The sequence below is a fragment of the Euwallacea fornicatus genome, chromosome 34 (genome assembly GCF_040115645.1).
Source record: "Euwallacea fornicatus isolate EFF26 chromosome 34, ASM4011564v1, whole genome shotgun sequence".
Lineage (NCBI taxonomy): Eukaryota > Metazoa > Arthropoda > Insecta > Coleoptera > Curculionidae > Euwallacea > Euwallacea fornicatus.
In genome coordinates, this window is record NC_089574.1 from 49,531 (window position 1) to 70,533 (window position 21,003).

The following is a 21,003-nucleotide window of genomic DNA, read 5'->3' on the forward strand; positions in this document are numbered from 1 at the left end:
ATGTGTTGTGTGATCTTAACGATCTCGTCGAGCTGATTAATTTGACACTTTGTTTAAGACATTTGGTCATCATTTGCCGAAGTTAACGAGATTCAAAATTTGAAAAGTCGCACAATTTGAGTGTGTGAGCACTTCAAGTACTACTTTTCTGGGAAATTCAACAAGATGCAATCATGATGTGTTGTGTCATCTTAAAGATCTCGTCGAGCTGATTAATTTGACACTTTGTTTAAGACATTTGGTCATCATTTGCCGAAGTTAACGAGATTCAAAATTTGAAAAGTCGCACAATTTGAGTGTGTGAGCAGTTCAAGTACTATTTTTCTGGGAAATTCAACAAGATGCAATCATGATGTGTTGTGTCATCTTAAAGATCTCGTCGAGCTGATTAATTTGACACTTTGTTTAAGACATTTGGTCATCATTTGTCGGAGTTATGGAGCTTCAAAATTAGAAAAGTCACACAATTTGAGTGTTTGAGCATATAAAGTACTATTTTTCTGGGAAATTCAACAAGATGCAATCATGATGTGTTGTGTGATCTTAACGATCTCGTCGAGCTGATTAATTTGACACTTTGTTTAAGACATTTGGTCATCATTTGCCGAAGTTAACGAGATTCAAAATTTGAAAAGTCGCACAATTTGAGTGTGTGAGCACTTCAAGTACTACTTTTCTGGGAAATTCAACAAGATGCAATCATGATGTGTTGTGTCATCTTAAAGATCTCGTCGAGCTGATTAATTTGACACTTTGTTTAAGACATTTGGTCATCATTTGTTGAAGTTATCGAGCTTCAAAATATGAAGTCACACAATTTGAGTGTTTGAGCACATAAAGTACTATTTTTCTGGGAAATTCAACAAGATGCAATCATGATGTGTTGTGTCATTTTAACGATCCCGTCGAGCTGATTAATTTGACACTTTGTTTAAGACATTTGGTCATCATTTGTCGGAGTTATGGAGCTTCAAAATTAGAAAAGTCACACAATTTGAGTGTTTGAGCATATAAAGTACTATTTGTCTGGGAAATTCAAAAAGATGCAATCAAAATGTGTTGTGTCATCTTAAAGATCTCGTCGAGCTGATTAATTTGACACTTTGTTTAAGACATTTGGTCATCATTTGTTGAAGTTATCGAGCTTCAAAATATGAAGTCACACAATTTGAGTGTTTGAGCACATAAAGTACTATTTTTCTGGGAAATTCAACAAGATGCAATCATGATGTGTTGTGTCATTTTAACGATCCCGTCGAGCTGATTAATTTGACACTTTGTTTAAGACATTTGGTCATCATTTGTCGGAGTTATGGAGCTTCAAAATTAGACAAGTCACACAATTTGAGTGTTTGAGCATATAAAGTACTATTTTTCTGGGAAATTCAACAAGATGCAATCATGATGTGTTGTGTCATCTTAAAGATCTCGTCGAGCTGATTAATTTGACACTTTGTTTAAGACATTTTGTCATCATTTGTCGAAGTTATCGAGATTCAAAATTTGAAAACTCACACAATTTGAGTGTTTGAGCACATAAAGTACTATTTTCTGGGAAATTCAACAAGATGCAATCACGATGTGTTGTGTCATCTTAACGATCCCATCGAGCTGATTAATTTGACACTTTGTTTAAGACTTTTGGTCATCATTTGTCGAAGTTATCGAGCTTCAAAATTTGAAAAGTCACACAATTTGAGTGTTTGAGCATATAAAGTACTATTTTTCTGGGAAATTCAACAAGATGCACTCATGATGTGTTGTGTCATCTTAACGATCTCGTCGAGCTGATTAATTTGACACTTTGTTTAAGACATTTGGTCATCATTTGTCGGAGTTATCGAGCTTCAAAATTTGAAAAGTCACACAATTTGAGTGTTTGAGCACATAAAGTACTATTTTTCTGGGAAATTCAACAAGATGCAATCATGATGTGTTGTGTCATTTTAACGATCCCGTCGAGCTGATTAATTTGACACTTTGTTTAAGACATTTGGTCATCATTTGTCGGAGTTATGGAGCTTCAAAATTAGAAAAGTCACACAATTTGAGTGTTTGAGCATATAAAGTACTATTTGTCTGGGAAATTCAACAAGATGCAATCATGATGTGTTGTGTCATCTGAAAGATCTCGTCGAGCTGATTAATTTGACACTTTGTTTAAGACATTTGGTCATCATTTGTCGGAGTTATGGAGCTTCAAAATTAGAAAAGTCACACAATTTGAGTGTTTGAGGATATAAAGTACTATTTTTCTGGGAAATTCAACAAGATGCAATCAAAATGTGTTGTGTCATCTTAAAGATCTCGTCGAGCTGATTAATTTGACACTTTGTTTAAGACATTTTGTCATCATTTGTCGAAGTTATCGAGATTCAAAATTTGAAAACTCACACAATTTGAGTGTTTGAGCACATAAAGTACTATTTTTCTGGGAAATTCAACAAGATGCAATCATGATGTGTTGTGTCATTTTAACGATCCCGTCGAGCTGATTAATTTGACACTTTGTTTAAGACATTTGGTCATCATTTGTCGGAGTTATGGAGCTTCAAAATTAGAAAAGTCACACAATTTGAGTGTTTGAGCATATTAAGTACTATTTTTCTGGGAAATTCAACAAGATGCAATCATGATGTGTTGTGTCATTTTAACGATCCCGTCGAGCTGATTAATTTGACACTTTGTTTAAGACATTTGGTCATCATTTGTCGGAGTTATGGAGCTTCAAAATTAGAAAAGTCACACAATTTGAGTGTTTGAGCATATTAAGTACTATTTTTCTGGGAAATTCAACAAGATGCAATCATGATGTGTTGTGTCATTTTAACGATCCCGTCGAGCTGATTAATTTGACACTTTGTTTAAGACATTTGGTCATCATTTGTCGGAGTTATGGAGCTTCAAAATTAGAAAAGTCACACAATTTGAGTGTTTGAGCATATTAAGTACTATTTTTCTGGGAAATTCAACAAGATGCAATCATGATGTGTTGTGTCATTTTAACGATCCCGTCGAGCTGATTAATTTGACACTTTGTTTAAGACATTTGGTCATCATTTGTCGGAGTTATGGAGCTTCAAAATTAGAAAAGTCACACAATTTGAGTGTTTGAGCATATAAAGTACTATTTTTCTGGGAAATTCAACAAGATGCAATCATGATGTGTTGTGTGATCTTAACGATCTCGTCGAGCTGATTAATTTGACACTTTGTTTAAGACATTTGGTCATCATTTGCCGAAGTTAACGAGATTCAAAATTTGAAAAGTCGCAAAATTTGAGTGTGTGAGCACTTCAAGTACTACTTTTCTGGGAAATTCAACAAGATGCAATCATGATGTGTTGTGTCATCTTAAAGATCTCGTCGAGCTGATTAATTTGACACTTTGTTTAAGACATTTGGTCATCATTTGTCGGAGTTATGGAGCTTCAAAATTAGAAAAGTCACACAATTTGAGTGTTTGAGCATATAAAGTACTATTTTTCTTGGAAATTCAACAAGATGCAATCATGATGTGTTGTGTGATCTTAACGATCTCGTCGAGCTGATTAATTTGACACTTTGTTTAAGACATTTGGTCATCATTTGCCGAAGTTAACGAGATTCAAAATTTGAAAAGTCGCACAATTTGAGTGTGTGAGCACTTCAAGTACTACTTTTCTGGGAAATTCAACAAGATGCAATCATGATGTGTTGTGTCATCTTAAAGATCTCGTCGAGCTGATTAATTTGACACTTTGTTTAAGACATTTGGTCATCATTTGCCGAAGTTAACGAGATTCAAAATTTGAAAAGTCGCACAATTTGAGTGTGTGAGCAGTTCAAGTACTGTTTTTCTGGGAAATTCAACAAGATGCAATCATGATGTGTTGTGTCATCTTAAAGATCTCGTCGAGCTGATTAATTTGACACTTTGTTTAAGACATTTGGTCATCATTTGTCGGAGTTATGGAGCTTCAAAATTAGAAAAGTCACACAATTTGAGTGTTTGAGCATATAAAGTACTATTTTTCTGGGAAATTCAACAAGATGCAATCATGATGTGTTGTGTGATCTTAACGATCTCGTCGAGCTGATTAATTTGACACTTTGTTTAAGACATTTGGTCATCATTTGCCGAAGTTAACGAGATTCAAAATTTGAAAAGTCGCACATTTTGAGTGTGTGAGCACTTCAAGTACTACTTTTCTGGGAAATTCAACAAGATGCAATCATGATGTGTTGTGTGATCTTAACGATCTCGTCGAGCTGATTAATTTGACACTTTGTTTAAGACATTTGGTCATCATTTGTCGGAGTTATGGAGCTTCAAAATTAGAAAAGTCACACAATTTGAGTGTTTGAGCATATAAAGTACTATTTTTCTGGGAAATTCAACAAGATGCAATCATGATGTGTTGTGTGATCTTAACGATCTCGTCGAGCTGATTAATTTGACACTTTGTTTAAGACATTTGGTCATCATTTGCCGAAGTTAACGAGATTCAAAATTTGGAAAGTCGCTCAATTTGAGTGTGTGAGCACTTCAAGTACTACTTTTCTGGGAAATTCAACAAGATGCAATCATGATGTGTTGTGTCATCTTAAAGATCTCGTCGAGCTGATTAATTTGACACTTTGTTTAAGACATTTGGTCATCATTTGTTGAAGTTATCGAGCTTCAAAATATGAAGTCACACAATTTGAGTGTTTGAGCATATAAAGTACTATTTGTCTGGGAAATTCAACAAGATGCAATCAAAATGTGTTGTGTCATCTTAAAGATCTCGTCGAGCTGATTAATTTGACACTTTGTTTAAGACATTTTGTCATCATTTGTCGAAGTTATCGAGATTCAAAATTTGAAAACTCACACAATTTGAGTGTTTGAGCACATAAAGTACTATTTTTCTGGGAAATTCAACAAGATGCAATCATGATGTGTTGTGTCATTTTAACGATCCCGTCGAGCTGATTAATTTGACACTTTGTTTAAGACATTTGGTCATCATTTGCCGAAGTTAACGAGATTCAAAATTTGAAAAGTCGCACAATTTGAGTGTGTGAGCAGTTCAAGTACTATTTTTCTGGGAAATTCAACAAGATGCAATCATGATGTGTTGTGTCATCTTAAAGATCTCGTCGAGCTGATTAATTTGACACTTTGTTTAAGACATTTGGTCATCATTTGTCGGAGTTATGGAGCTTCAAAATTAGAAAAGTCACACAATTTGAGTGTTTGAGCATATAAAGTACTATTTGTCTGGGAAATTCAACAAGATGCAATCAAAATGTGTTGTGTCATCTTAAAGATCTCGTCGAGCTGATTAATTTGACACTTTGTTTAAGACATTTTGTCATCATTTGTCGAAGTTATCGAGATTCAAAATTTGAAAACTCACACAATTTGAGTGTTTGAGCACATAAAGTACTATTTTTCTGGGAAATTCAACAAGATGCAATCATGATGTGTTGTGTCATTTTAACGATCCCGTCGAGCTGATTAATTTGACACTTTGTTTAAGACATTTGGTCATCATTTGCCGAAGTTAACGAGATTCAAAATTTGAAAAGTCGCACAATTTGAGTGTGTGAGCAGTTCAAGTACTATTTTTCTGGGAAATTCAACAAGATGCAATCATGATGTGTTGTGTCATCTTAAAGATCTCGTCGAGCTGATTAATTTGACACTTTGTTTAAGACATTTGGTCATCATTTGTCGGAGTTATGGAGCTTCAAAATTAGAAAAGTCACACAATTTGAGTGTTTGAGCATATAAAGTACTATTTTTCTGGGAAATTCAACAAGATGCAATCATGATGTGTTGTGTGATCTTAACGATCTCGTCGAGCTGATTAATTTGACACTTTGTTTAAGACATTTGGTCATCATTTGCCGAAGTTAACGAGATTCAAAATTTGAAAAGTCGCACAATTTGAGTGTGTGAGCACTTCAAGTACTACTTTTCTGGGAAATTCAACAAGATGCAATCATGATGTGTTGTGTCATCTTAAAGATCTCGTCGAGCTGATTAATTTGACACTTTGTTTAAGACATTTGGTCATCATTTGTTGAAGTTATCGAGCTTCAAAATATGAAGTCACACAATTTGAGTGTTTGAGCACATAAAGTACTATTTTTCTGGGAAATTCAACAAGATGCAATCATGATGTGTTGTGTCATTTTAACGATCCCGTCGAGCTGATTAATTTGACACTTTGTTTAAGACATTTGGTCATCATTTGTCGGAGTTATGGAGCTTCAAAATTAGAAAAGTCACACAATTTGAGTGTTTGAGCATATAAAGTACTATTTGTCTGGGAAATTCAACAAGATGCAATCAAAATGTGTTGTGTCATCTTAAAGATCTCGTCGAGCTGATTAATTTGACACTTTGTTTAAGACATTTTGTCATCATTTGTCGAAGTTATCGAGATTCAAAATTTGAAAACTCACACAATTTGAGTGTTTGAGCACATAAAGTACTATTTTTCTGGGAAATTCAACAAGATGCAATCATGATGTGTTGTGTCATTTTAACGATCCCGTCGAGCTGATTAATTTGACACTTTGTTTAAGACATTTGGTCATCATTTGTCGGAGTTATGGAGCTTCAAAATTAGAAAAGTCACACAATTTGAGTGTTTGAGCATATAAAGTACTATTTGTCTGGGAAATTCAAAAAGATGCAATCAAAATGTGTTGTGTCATCTTAAAGATCTCGTCGAGCTGATTAATTTGACACTTTGTTTAAGACATTTGGTCATCATTTGTTGAAGTTATCGAGCTTCAAAATTTGAAAACTCACACAATTTGAGTGTTTGAGCACATAAAGTACTATTTTCTGGGAAATTCAACAAGATGCAATCACGATGTGTTGTGTCATCTTAACGATCCCATCGAGCTGATTAATTTGACACTTTGTTTAAGACTTTTGGTCATCATTTGTCGAAGTTATCGAGCTTCAAAATTTGAAAAGTCACACAATTTGAGTGTTTGAGCATATAAAGTACTATTTTTCTGGGAAATTCAACAAGATGCACTCATGATGTGTTGTGTCATCTTAACGATCTCGTCGAGCTGATTAATTTGACACTTTGTTTAAGACATTTGGTCATCATTTGTCGGAGTTATCGAGCTTCAAAATTTGAAAAGTCACACAATTTGAGTGTTTGAGCACATAAAGTACTATTTTTCTGGGAAATTCAACAAGATGCAATCATGATGTGTTGTGTCATTTTAACGATCCCGTCGAGCTGATTAATTTGACACTTTGTTTAAGACATTTGGTCATCATTTGTCGGAGTTATGGAGCTTCAAAATTAGAAAAGTCACACAATTTGAGTGTTTGAGCATATAAAGTACTATTTGTCTGGGAAATTCAACAAGATGCAATCAAAATGTGTTGTGTCATCTTAAAGATCTCGTCGAGCTGATTAATTTGACACTTTGTTTAAGACATTTTGTCATCATTTGTCGAAGTTATCGAGATTCAAAATTTGAAAACTCACACAATTTGAGTGTTTGAGCACATAAAGTACTATTTTTCTGGGAAATTCAACAAGATGCAATCATGATGTGTTGTGTCATTTTAACGATCCCGTCGAGCTGATTAATTTGACACTTTGTTTAAGACATTTGGTCATCATTTGTTGAAGTTATCGAGCTTCAAAATATGAAGTCACACAATTTGAGTGTTTGAGCACATAAAGTACTATTTTTCTGGGAAATTCAACAAGATGCAATCACGATGTGTTGTGTCATCTTAACGATCCCATCGAGCTGATTAATTTGACACTTTGTTTAAGACTTTTGGTCATCATTTGTCGAAGTTATCGAGCTTCAAAATTTGAAAAGTCACACAATTTGAGTGTTTGAGCATATAAAGTACTATTTTTCTGGGAAATTCAACAAGATGCACTCATGATGTGTTGTGTCATCTTAACGATCTCGTCGAGCTGATTAATTTGACACTTTGTTTAAGACATCTGGTCATCATTTGTCGGAGTTATCGAGCTTCAAAATTTGAAAAGTCACACAATTTGAGTTTTTGAGCATATAAAGTACTATTTGTCTGGGAAATTCAACAAGATGCAATCAAAATGTGTTGTGTCATCTTAAAGATCTCGTCGAGCTGATTAATTTGACACTTTGTTTAAGACATTTTGTCATCATTTGTCGAAGTTATCGAGATTCAAAATTTGAAAACTCACACAATTTGAGTGTTTGAGCACATAAAGTACTATTTTTCTGGGAAATTCAACAAGATGCAATCATGATGTGTTGTGTCATTTTAACGATCCCGTCGAGCTGATTAATTTGACACTTTGTTTAAGACATTTGGTCATCATTTGTCGGAGTTATGGAGCTTCAAAATTAGAAAAGTCACACAATTTGAGTGTTTGAGCATATAAAGTACTATTTTTCTGGGAAATTCAACAAGATGCAATCATGATGTGTTGTGTCATCTTAACGATCTCGTCGAGCTGATTAATTTGACACTTTGTTTAAGACATTTGGTCATCATTTGCCGAAGTTAACGAGATTCAAAATTTGGAAAGTCGCACAATTTGAGTGTGTGAGCACTTCAAGTACTACTTTTCTGGGAAATTCAACAAGATGCAATCATGATGTGTTGTGTCATCTTAAAGATCTCGTCGAGCTGATTAATTTGACACTTTGTTTAAGACATTTGGTCATCATTTGTTGAAGTTATCGAGCTTCAAAATATGAAGTCACACAATTTGAGTGTTTGAGCATATAAAGTACTATTTGTCTGGGAAATTCAACAAGATGCAATCAAAATGTGTTGTGTCATCTTAAAGATCTCGTCGAGCTGATTAATTTGACACTTTGTTTAAGACATTTTGTCATCATTTGTCGAAGTTATCGAGATTCAAAATTTGAAAACTCACACAATTTGAGTGTTTGAGCACATAAAGTACTATTTTTCTGGGAAATTCAACAAGATGCAATCATGATGTGTTGTGTCATTTTAACGATCCCGTCGAGCTGATTAATTTGACACTTTGTTTAAGACATTTGGTCATCATTTGCCGAAGTTAACGAGATTCAAAATTTGAAAAGTCGCACAATTTGAGTGTGTGAGCAGTTCAAGTACTATTTTTCTGGGAAATTCAACAAGATGCAATCATGATGTGTTGTGTCATCTTAAAGATCTCGTCGAGCTGATTAATTTGACACTTTGTTTAAGACATTTGGTCATCATTTGTCGGAGTTATGGAGCTTCAAAATTAGAAAAGTCACACAATTTGAGTGTTTGAGCATATAAAGTACTATTTGTCTGGGAAATTCAACAAGATGCAATCAAAATGTGTTGTGTCATCTTAAAGATCTCGTCGAGCTGATTAATTTGACACTTTGTTTAAGACATTTTGTCATCATTTGTCGAAGTTATCGAGATTCAAAATTTGAAAACTCACACAATTTGAGTGTTTGAGCACATAAAGTACTATTTTTCTGGGAAATTCAACAAGATGCAATCATGATGTGTTGTGTCATTTTAACGATCCCGTCGAGCTGATTAATTTGACACTTTGTTTAAGACATTTGGTCATCATTTGCCGAAGTTAACGAGATTCAAAATTTGAAAAGTCGCACAATTTGAGTGTGTGAGCACTTCAAGTACTACTTTTCTGGGAAATTCAACAAGATGCAATCATGATGTGTTGTGTCATCTTAAAGATCTCGTCGAGCTGATTAATTTGACACTTTGTTTAAGACATTTGGTCATCATTTGCCGAAGTTAACGAGATTCAAAATTTGAAAAGTCGCACAATTTGAGTGTGTGAGCAGTTCAAGTACTATTTTTCTGGGAAATTCAACAAGATGCAATCATGATGTGTTGTGTCATCTTAAAGATCTCGTCGAGCTGATTAATTTGACACTTTGTTTAAGACATTTGGTCATCATTTGTTGAAGTTATCGAGCTTCAAAATATGAAGTCACACAATTTGAGTGTTTGAGCATATAAAGTACTATTTTTCTGGGAAATTCAACAAGATGCAATCATGATGTGTTGTGTGATCTTAACGATCTCGTCGAGCTGATTAATTTGACACTTTGTTTAAGACATTTGGTCATCATTTGCCGAAGTTAACGAGATTCAAAATTTGAAAAGTCGCACAATTTGAGTGTGTGAGCACTTCAAGTACTACTTTTCTGGGAAATTCAACAAGATGCAATCATGATGTGTTGTGTCATCTTAAAGATCTCGTCGAGCTGATTAATTTGACACTTTGTTTAAGACATTTGGTCATCATTTGTTGAAGTTATCGAGCTTCAAAATATGAAGTCACACAATTTGAGTGTTTGAGCACATAAAGTACTATTTTTCTGGGAAATTCAACAAGATGCAATCATGATGTGTTGTGTCATTTTAACGATCCCGTCGAGCTGATTAATTTGACACTTTGTTTAAGACATTTGGTCATCATTTGTCGGAGTTATGGAGCTTCAAAATTAGAAAAGTCACACAATTTGAGTGTTTGAGCATATAAAGTACTATTTGTCTGGGAAATTCAACAAGATGCAATCAAAATGTGTTGTGTCATCTTAAAGATCTCGTCGAGCTGATTAATTTGACACTTTGTTTAAGACATTTTGTCATCATTTGTCGAAGTTATCGAGATTCAAAATTTGAAAACTCACACAATTTGAGTGTTTGAGCACATAAAGTACTATTTTTCTGGGAAATTCAACAAGATGCAATCATGATGTGTTGTGTCATTTTAACGATCCCGTCGAGCTGATTAATTTGACACTTTGTTTAAGACATTTGGTCATCATTTGTCGGAGTTATGGAGCTTCAAAATTAGAAAAGTCACACAATTTGAGTGTTTGAGCATATAAAGTACTATTTGTCTGGGAAATTCAAAAAGATGCAATCAAAATGTGTTGTGTCATCTTAAAGATCTCGTCGAGCTGATTAATTTGACACTTTGTTTAAGACATTTTGTCATCATTTGTCGAAGTTATCGAGATTCAAAATTTGAAAACTCACACAATTTGAGTGTTTGAGCACATAAAGTACTATTTTTCTGGGAAATTCAACAAGATGCAATCACGATGTGTTGTGTCATCTTAACGATCCCATCGAGCTGATTAATTTGACACTTTGTTTAAGACTTTTGGTCATCATTTGTCGAAGTTATCGAGCTTCAAAATTTGAAAAGTCACACAATTTGAGTGTTTGAGCATATAAAGTACTATTTTTCTGGGAAATTCAACAAGATGCACTCATGATGTGTTGTGTCATCTTAACGATCTCGTCGAGCTGATTAATTTGACACTTTGTTTAAGACATTTGGTCATCATTTGTCGGAGTTATCGAGCTTCAAAATTTGAAAAGTCACACAATTTGAGTGTTTGAGCACATAAAGTACTATTTTTCTGGGAAATTCAACAAGATGCAATCATGATGTGTTGTGTCATTTTAACGATCCCGTCGAGCTGATTAATTTGACACTTTGTTTAAGACATTTGGTCATCATTTGTCGGAGTTATGGAGCTTCAAAATTAGAAAAGTCACACAATTTGAGTGTTTGAGCATATAAAGTACTATTTGTCTGGGAAATTCAACAAGATGCAATCAAAATGTGTTGTGTCATCTTAAAGATCTCGTCGAGCTGATTAATTTGACACTTTGTTTAAGACATTTTGTCATCATTTGTCGAAGTTATCGAGATTCAAAATTTGAAAACTCACACAATTTGAGTGTTTGAGCACATAAAGTACTATTTTTCTGGGAAATTCAACAAGATGCAATCACGATGTGTTGTGTCATCTTAACGATCCCATCGAGCTGATTAATTTGACACTTTGTTTAAGACTTTTGGTCATCATTTGTCGAAGTTATCGAGCTTCAACATTAGAAAAGTCACACAATTTGAGTGTTTGAGCATATAAAGTACTATTTTTCTGGGAAATTCAACAAGATGCAATCATGATGTGTTGTGTCATCTTAACGATCTCGTGGAGCTGATTAATTTGACACTTTGTTTAAGACATTTGGTCATCATTTGCCGAAGTTAACGAGATTCAAAATTTGAAAAGTCGCACAATTTGAGTGTTTGAGCACATAAAGTACTATTTTTCTGGGAAATTCAACAAGATGCAATCATGATGTGTTGTGTCATCTTAAAGATCTCGTCGAGCTGATTAATTTGACACTTTGTTTAAGACATTTGGTCATCATTTGTTGAAGTTATCGAGCTTCAAAATATGAAGTCACACAATTTGAGTGTTTGAGCACATAAAGTACTATTTTTCTGGGAAATTCAACAAGATGCACTCATGATGTGTTGTGTCATCTTAAAGATCTCGTCGAGCTGATTAATTTGACACTTTGTTTAAGACATTTGGTCATCATTTGTTGAAGTTATCGAGCTTCAAAATATGAAGTCACACAATTTGAGTGTTTGAGCACATAAAGTACTATTTTTCTGGGAAATTCAACAAGATGCAATCATGATGTGTTGTGTCATCTTAACGATCCCGTCGAGCTGATTAATTTGACACTTTGTTTAAGACATTTGGTCATCATTTGTCGGAGTTATGGAGCTTCAAAATTTAGAAAAGTCACACAATATAAGTGTTTGAGCACTTCAAGTACTATTTTTCTGGGAAATTCATCAAGATGCAATCATGATTTGTTGTGTCATCTTAAAGATCTCGTCGAGCTGATTAATTTGACACTTTGTTTAAGATGTTTGGTCATCATTTGTCGGAGTTATGGAGCTTCAAATTTAGAAAAGTCACACAATATAAGTGTTTGAGCACATAAAGTACTATTTTTCTGGGAAATTCAACAAGATGCAATCATGATGTGTTGTGTCATCTTAACGATCCCGTCGAGCTGATTAATTTGACACTTTGTTTAAGACATTTAGTCATCATTTGCCGAAGTTAACTAGATTCAAAATTTGAAAAGTCGCACAATTTGAGTGTTTGAGCACTTCAAGTACTATTTTTCTGGGAAATTCATCAAGATGCAATCATGATGTGTTATGTCATCTTAAAGATCTCGTCGAGCTGATTAATTTGACACTTTGTTTAAGATGTTTGGTCATCATTTGTCGGAGTTATGGAGCTTCAAAATTTGAAAAGTCACACAATTTGAGTGTTTGAGCATATAAAGTACTATTTTTCTGGGAAATTCAACAAGATGCAATCATGATGTGTTGTGTCATCTTAACGATCCCGTCGAGCTGATTAATTTGACACTTTGTTTAAGACATTTGGTCATCATTTGTCGGAGTTATGGAGCTTCAAAGTTAGAAAAGTCACACAATATAAGTGTTTGAGCACATAAAGTACTATTTTTCTGGGAAATTCAACAAGATGCAATCATCATGTGTTATGTCATCTTAAAGATCTCGTCGAGCTGATCAATTTGACACTTTGTTTAAGATGTTTGGTCATCATTTGTCGGAGTTATGGAGCTTCAAAATCAGAAAAGTCACACAATTTGAGTTTTTGAGCATATAAAGTACTATTTTTCTGGGAAATTCAACAAGATGCAATCATGATGTGTTGTGTCATCTGAAAGATCTCGTCGAGCTGATTAATTTGACACTTTGTTTAAGACATTTTGTCATCATTTGTTGAAGTTATCGAGATTCAAAATTTGAAAACTCACACAATTTGAGTGTTTGAGCACATAAAGTACTATTTTTCTGGGAAATTCAACAAGATGCAATCATGATGTGTTGTGTCATTTTAACGATCCCGTCGAGCTGATTAATTTGACACTTTGTTTAAGACATTTGGTCATCATTTGTCGGAGTTATGGAGCTTCAAAATTAGAAAAGTCACACAATTTGAGTGTTTGAGCATATAAAGTACTATTTGTCTGGGAAATTCAACAAGATGCAATCAAAATGTGTTGTGTCATCTTAAAGATCTCGTCGAGCTGATTAATTTGACACTTTGTTTAAGACATTTTGTCATCATTTGTCGAAGTTATCGAGATTCAAAATTTGAAAACTCACACAATTTGAGTGTTTGAGCACATAAAGTACTATTTTTCTGGGAAATTCAACAAGATGCAATCATGATGTGTTGTGTCATCTTAACGATCTCGTCGAGCTGATTAATTTGACACTTTGTTTAAGACATTTGGTCATCATTTGTCGGAGTTATGGAGCTTCAAAATTAGAAAAGTCACACAATTTGAGTGTTTGAGCATATAAAGTACTATTTTTCTGGGAAATTCAACAAGATGCAATCATGATGTGTTGTGTCATCTTAACGATCTCGTCGAGCTGATTAATTTGACACTTTGTTTAAGACATTTGGTCATCATTTGCCGAAGTTAACGAGATTCAAAATTTGAAAAGTCGCACAATTTGAGTGTGTGAGCACTTCAAGTACTATTTTTCTGGGAAATTCAACAAGATGCAATCATGATGTGTTGTGTCATCTTAAAGATCTCGTCAAGCTGATTGAGTTGACACTTTGTTTAAGACATTTGGTCATCATTTGTCGAAGTTATGGAGCTTCAAATTTGAGAAGTCACAAAATTTATTTGTTTGAGCACATAAATACACAATATGACAAAAACACCAAGATAACTAATAGGCTTCGTTGCATCTTTGTGAGTTTTCTAGATAAACAGTCATTTATGAGCTCAAATACTCCAGTTTTCTTTGACTTTTCATGCTTTGAATCTCAATAACTTCGGCAAATGAACTCCAAATGCCTTAAAAAATGACTGAAATGAATCAGCTCGACAGCAGTTATATAATAAATTATTGCGTATATTAAGAAATATGATAATCGTTAAACTAAAGAAACTGTTTCTAGTTAGTCATAGGATCCAATTACGCATTTGAAAGTGTTTATGCTTATATTGCATTTTATAGAAATATAAATAGGTAAAATAGATTTTGAAGATTATTCCTAATCGTCGTTCTGCATTAAAGTAGTTCGTTAGAAATTTTTGATTATTTCTTTTTAAAAAATTACTTGGTCTTTAAAAGTTCATAACTTTCATCGAGATGATTCAATTGAGTCGTTTTTGATAAAATTTGGTCCCCATTTGCCGAAGTTATTGAAGTTCAAGGTTTGAAAAGTCACAAAAGAATTTTGTTTGAGCACATAAATGAGTCTTTATCTGGAATACTCACTAAGATACAATCAAGCAGTATGAGTCATCGTAAAGAGCTCGTCGAGCTTGTTCGTTTGAGTCATATTTGATGGTACTTGGAGCTCATTTGTCGAAGCTACCACGATTATAAATTTAGAAAAGACACAAAAATGTGTGTTTCAGCACATAAACGACTTTTTATTTACAGAATATAAATAACACCAATTCCGTGATAACGAAATAGTCTCTTGTTAAATGACCGAAAATCAAGATTTTGCTATGTAGAAGTAACATAACATGCACATTTGCCCCAAATCGTGAAAATAGTGCCATCTCGAGCTTATTCTATAATTTTCATTAAAACAGATTTGTTTTTAATAAGCATGTGTATTTAAATATATATGTACATCTTTAGTACATTTTCTCTAATCTCACGTAGTTGCTAAATCATTTCCTAGCTGCTCCCTAAGTTAGTTGTACACGCCAAAGTGGCGTGTAATGGATGTCGATAGAAATTACACACCATAAGCAAGCACCGTTCGATCTTGATTTATTATTAAAAAGTATAAAGAAGGAAGCGTTCTTTTGTATAATATATATTATGTACAGTTTAGTTTTACGTGGAGAATAATTCGAGCAACTGAAAAACAATAAAGTATTTTTACTTAATGCAGGAAGATTTTCCTTACACTAGAATAAATAGATTTTTGGATAAATGCTAAGTGCCAGCAACGGCCCCAACACGTATGCCCATTGATATTTTTTTATATAGATAATAATAATGCCAACTGTTTTTTTATAATGAAAAATAAAAAATTCTAAGGTATAAAATCTGTAAAAGACGAAAATTGAGATTCAAGCGAAGTCTCACAAAAAGGAACGAGTTAAGGAAAAAAAGTGAAATCTCGCTTTAGCGTGTTATAGAATCGCTTTTTGAAAGCTCATGAAAAGCGCAACTTTCATGTACTTCTAATTTCTAATCTAGGGCTGATTATACAACAGCCGTACGTACACCGGTAGCGGAACGCTTTTTTAATAATTCAGGGTTTAACATAACTTAAATTCAAATAATCATTATATGACATGCTCAACAGCGTACCTTATTGCCATAAACTACCAGACAAGAAATGTTATGCAGGATCGTATTGTGAAGTTAAAAAAATTGTAGGATTGTTTTTCTTAGTTTTATTAGATGAGCATATATAATTGATGGACATATATACACGGCGTTCCAGTTTATAGTAGCAGGACTTTAACAATCGATAGAAGACTTTTTTTTAAGATGAAAATGTTATATAAATATATACTGAAATCGGCTCAGTTTTTGAGATACAGGGTGGAAAACTTAACTTAATTTTTTTTTTAATAATTCACGCAAATATCAAAATATAGCCATAAAATTTGATATTTTTTCCTAAAAAAATACTCTTGTTATAAATTACTAAAAGTCACTGTTTTCGAGATGTTTTGAATTTGGTCCCTAGTAGTTCGACCTGCCTCCACAGGGGAGTTGTGATTGGATAGTAAATAGTTTATTTTGCCAATTTTTATATGCTTAATAAATGTTTCTTAATTTATTTAACAACATTATTAATATTATGACTATTACATTTAACATTTTAATATTTAGGAACGAAATGAATACCAAACACTTTTTTTCAATATATATATATATATAACATTTTCATCTTAAGAAAAGATCTTCTATTGACTGTTAAAGTCCTCCTACTATAAACTGGAACTTCTTGTGTGTATATATATATATATATATATATATATATATATACAGGGTGTCTGTAAAAGGTCTTTACAACGCTCTACCACAGATTCTTCAGATCAAAACAAAACGAGTTAGCCATATTTAGTCTAGTCCAAAAGTTGATAATAACAGCGCTAGAGGGCGTCAAAGTTGAAAATTAAAAATCAATTTTTTAACATATTTTCCATACTGTACAACATAAAAACGTGAAAGTTGGTGTAGGGGAGTTTTTCAAGACGCCGAATTCATATCTGCTAATAAATTGCACTTACCTGGTAGAGGGCGCCACTTACGGCCCACCGCATGTATTAAATTGATTGAAACTTTTTTGCCTCCTGGTATAAATGATTTTAGAATACAGTAATGTATTTGGTCATCGTTTATAAATAAAAAAGGTATACTTTGTTGATGTTGCTACGAGGAGCCGTTTACGAGATAAATGCATTTTAGTAATTCAGGTGTAAGATTATAGATTAAACAACTTATTTACTACAAAAAGGTACTCTTGATAAGACCTTTAATAATTCGCAGTAGTTTTACAAGAAAACTTAATTACCAAATCATGAATACAAAGAAATAAGAATATCACAAAAACTGTTCAAAGAGTCCACCATTTGCACGTATACAAAGGTTTATACGCCGAAGAAAATTAAAATGTACTCTTTGCATAACTTCTTCGTCGTTTCTAATATTATTTATTGCATCTTGAATACGTTGCCACAGTTGTTCTTCGTTATCGACAGTTGTCATGTAAACCATGGACTTAAGGTGTCCCCATAAAAAATAATCCATTGGATTTAAGTCCGGAGAACGTGGTGGCCATTTTACAGGGGCGTCATTACCTCTGCCTATCCATTTATTTGGGTACTGTTGACTTAAATTATTTCTAACATTTAGTGCAAAATGTGGTGGAGCTCCGTCATGCATAAACCACATATCTCTCCGAAGTTGTAAAGGTAAATCCTCTAACAAATTCTCCAAAACCGTTGCTTCTAGCGACGTCAATAAAGTATACCTTTTCTAAGTATAAAAGGTAGGGAAAAAGGTTTTTAAATACCAAAATAATATACACCGTGGCACGAAAAAGTTACAGAGATTTAAATGTGTCCTAATGGTCGCTTGTGGCGCCCCCTAGAAGAAACAACTATATCGTTAATAAATTTGAATTTCGTATCCTAAAACACCCTCAAATATGAAATTTCGTGAAATTAACTCAAAGAAATCGAAAGATATTAAAGAAAATGTGATTTTTTTTTTCAACTTTAACACCCTGTAGCTCCATAATTATCAACTTTTGGACTGAGGGAAGTTTAGTTAAATCGACTTATTTTCACTCAAACAATCTGCGGTATTATTTTGGCCACGTAATTCGAGGACACCCTGTATATATATGTATGTATGTATATACATATGTAAGTTAATGTCGAGATGATCCCTTGGGTGGCAGATCGCTTTTCGGTCTCAGAGCTAAGTATTCTTTAATCCCAGGCAAACTGTTAATTTTCGCAACGTAGGCGGATAACCCTGGATATGATTTCAGAGTTTTTTCCGAATTGGGGTCACTGGAGAGGGTTGACGCGAATGTCAAATCAGCCCATGTAATCTAAAGTAGCAGATTCGCAAGGATATGCTTCTAGCAATAATTTTTATAAAAAATTACCTGGGAACCAGCTAGAAATCCAGATGAGCTCTCAATCACAATTTTCTCGAATTTATCCAAAAAATAATTCTCTTCCTTCTGAAGATATACCACAGCTTCAGGATTTTCTTCTCTGAATTTCTTCACAGCAACTTAAAAGCCACCAGTAAACCAACAGACACATTCATCTCCAAGTGATTTTTACCCATTCTCATATCAACTAAGGCCTCGACAAGCTCATCAGCTCTAAGGGCCGTTGCCTCGTCATGCCCTAGCAATCCAAATTGTTTTGCCAGGTACCTGGCAATTGCGTTGCTTTGAGACACCAATTTACCGTCGATTTCCAGAACTGGGATTTTACCAAAAGGTGTCTCTATATAAATTAAAAAATATAACGTTAATCTCAAATTGATTGGATCTGCTTTAAAGTAAATTACTCGGTTTCAAACTGAGCCATTCCTCTTTGCTGATTCTTGAATCTTCGAAGTCTTGCCCTGCAAAGGCGAGAATGTATCTAATGTGTTCCGCTCGCCCAGCAGCGTTAAAATAGATCAACTTGTACTTAGGAGCCATAGTGAGTTGGACCTATCTAAACATACCAAAATTTCGGAAAATGACGGTACAAATATATGATCCTTTCTTACCTTTTCTATGTTAAATACTATGGTTCGTGCCAAGCTGGAGATCGATTAAATAATTGCTCTCTTATTTATTACTGAACGGAGTTGTTAAAATATACACATCCGAAACATACCTATCTTATCTAATCTCATTTTGTTAACGATTCATTTTTAAATTATTGTTCGATAACTAGTAGGGTGATACAACTGGAATAAACCCATTTATAACCGGGCAATACACCTGTCATGGTCGGTAAATACCATTGAACCAGAATTGGAACGATAATAACACTAATATCAGTGCTATTGAAGGTATATTTTGAACCAATTTGTAGAATGCGGAATAATGTAAATAGATAAGATAAGAAAGATCCTTGAATACATGTATTACCTACAATTGGATACAACAAAAATTTTATTGGATCTAAGTGGGATAAATCATACTTTCTTTTTTATAAATATTTAGTCAAAATCAATCTTAACTGGTGAATGTACCGAGATTTCAAACATTGCTTCTCTTTCATTGCTTTGCATTCAATTTTAAAGTCGCCTCATAACACATCATAAACACAAAATCGCCCACGACAAAATACACCGACTTTCAAAAAATACCGCAACACCAAGAAGAACGCATTGTATGTATTTGAAATTTTAGTATGATTTTAGACTTGTAAAGAGAAAAAAATAATAAAAATTTCAAGTTCGTATTTTAATGCGATATGAAGTTTTTCTTTACTTTTTTATCTGTGACGACCGTTCTTTTTGCAAATTTTTTTACAGGCGGATAGCGATAAAGGTACTATTGTTAGTACCATATTGAATGTGTGGTAGTGCAAAATGCCTCGAGTACGTCAAAACACAGTTAACTCCCTTTGAAAGGGGAAAAATTGTTGGTATGCATGAGGCAGGTTTACCTTTCCGCGAAATTGCACGTAGATTGGATCGAAACACATTAACAGTGCTAAGAGCTTGGAGAGATTGGTCTAACGATGGGTCAGTAAATCGTCATCGTGGTAGTCCAATCCAAGAATGACGAACCAACGCGAAGACCGGCGACTTCGTCGTTCAGCGACAGGCGCCCCGTTTGAAACAATTCCATCTCTTGGTGCTAACTGGGTAGCCACCCTAAATCGAAGGGCCTCCCTTAGTACGATGTATCGCAGAATTCGAAGTTTTGGACTAAATTCATATCGTCCTATGCGTCAGCTTCCATTATCACAAAACCACAAGGTGGCCCGACTGGAGTGGTGTCGTCTGAGAGTGCAATGGGTGGATGAGTAGAGAAGAATCGTGTTCAGTGATGAGAGCTGATTTTGTTTATGGCGATCTGATGGACGGTTACTTGTTAAAAGGCGCAGAGGAGAGCGATTAAATTTGGACTTTTTGGAAAGGCGTCATTTTGGTTTAACACCAGGTGTCATGGTTTGGGGTGCCATCCAGTATGGTAGTCAATCTCCTCTTGTTTTCATTTTTGATAGATTAAATGCTCAGAGGTACATTAATAGTGTCTTAGAACCGGTTTTTGTACCATACATGCATGACATCCTGAAAGCACATTTCAACAGGATAATGCGCGACTACATGTAGTCAACGATACTTTAAGGTATTTGGAAGTTGAAAACTTGGATACTTTGCCTTGGCCAGCTCGGTCTCCAGATTTGTCCCCAATAGAGCATGTATGGGATATAATGGGTCGGAGACTTCAACGTTTAGCTCGCCCTCCAGAAACCATAGATGAACTCCGCGAGCAGGTGCAGATTGCCTGGGATACAATACCACAGGAAGATATTGACGATTTAATTTAAAGCACGCCACGTCGCTTACAGGAATGTATTAATTTAAGAGAAGATACCACCCATTATTAAATTATTATTAAATTTTTTCACTTATTCAC

General features: G+C 34.2%; 1 protein-coding gene across 2 annotated transcripts; it reads right to left on the reverse strand.

Annotated features, from left to right (window-relative positions):
* Positions 1–16,261: 16,261 nt before the first annotated feature.
* LOC136348654 (glutathione S-transferase-like) lies at positions 16,262–19,341 on the reverse strand. 2 transcript variants are annotated; one of them, XM_066299651.1, is made up of 5 exons: positions 19,134–19,341; positions 18,927–19,078; positions 18,695–18,862; positions 18,511–18,641; positions 16,262–18,453 (listed from the first exon to the last, which is right to left on the reverse strand). In XM_066299651.1, the coding sequence occupies exons 2-5, from the start codon at positions 19,060–19,062 to the stop codon at positions 18,268–18,270; spliced, it is 621 nt and encodes a 206-aa protein (XP_066155748.1). In that variant the 5' UTR covers positions 19,063–19,078; positions 19,134–19,341; the 3' UTR covers positions 16,262–18,267. The 2 variants fall into 2 exon arrangements, with proteins under 2 accessions (XP_066155748.1, XP_066155747.1); XM_066299650.1 differs by having other exon boundaries at positions 18,927–19,074; positions 19,134–19,339.
* Positions 19,342–21,003: the final 1,662 nt, after the last annotated feature.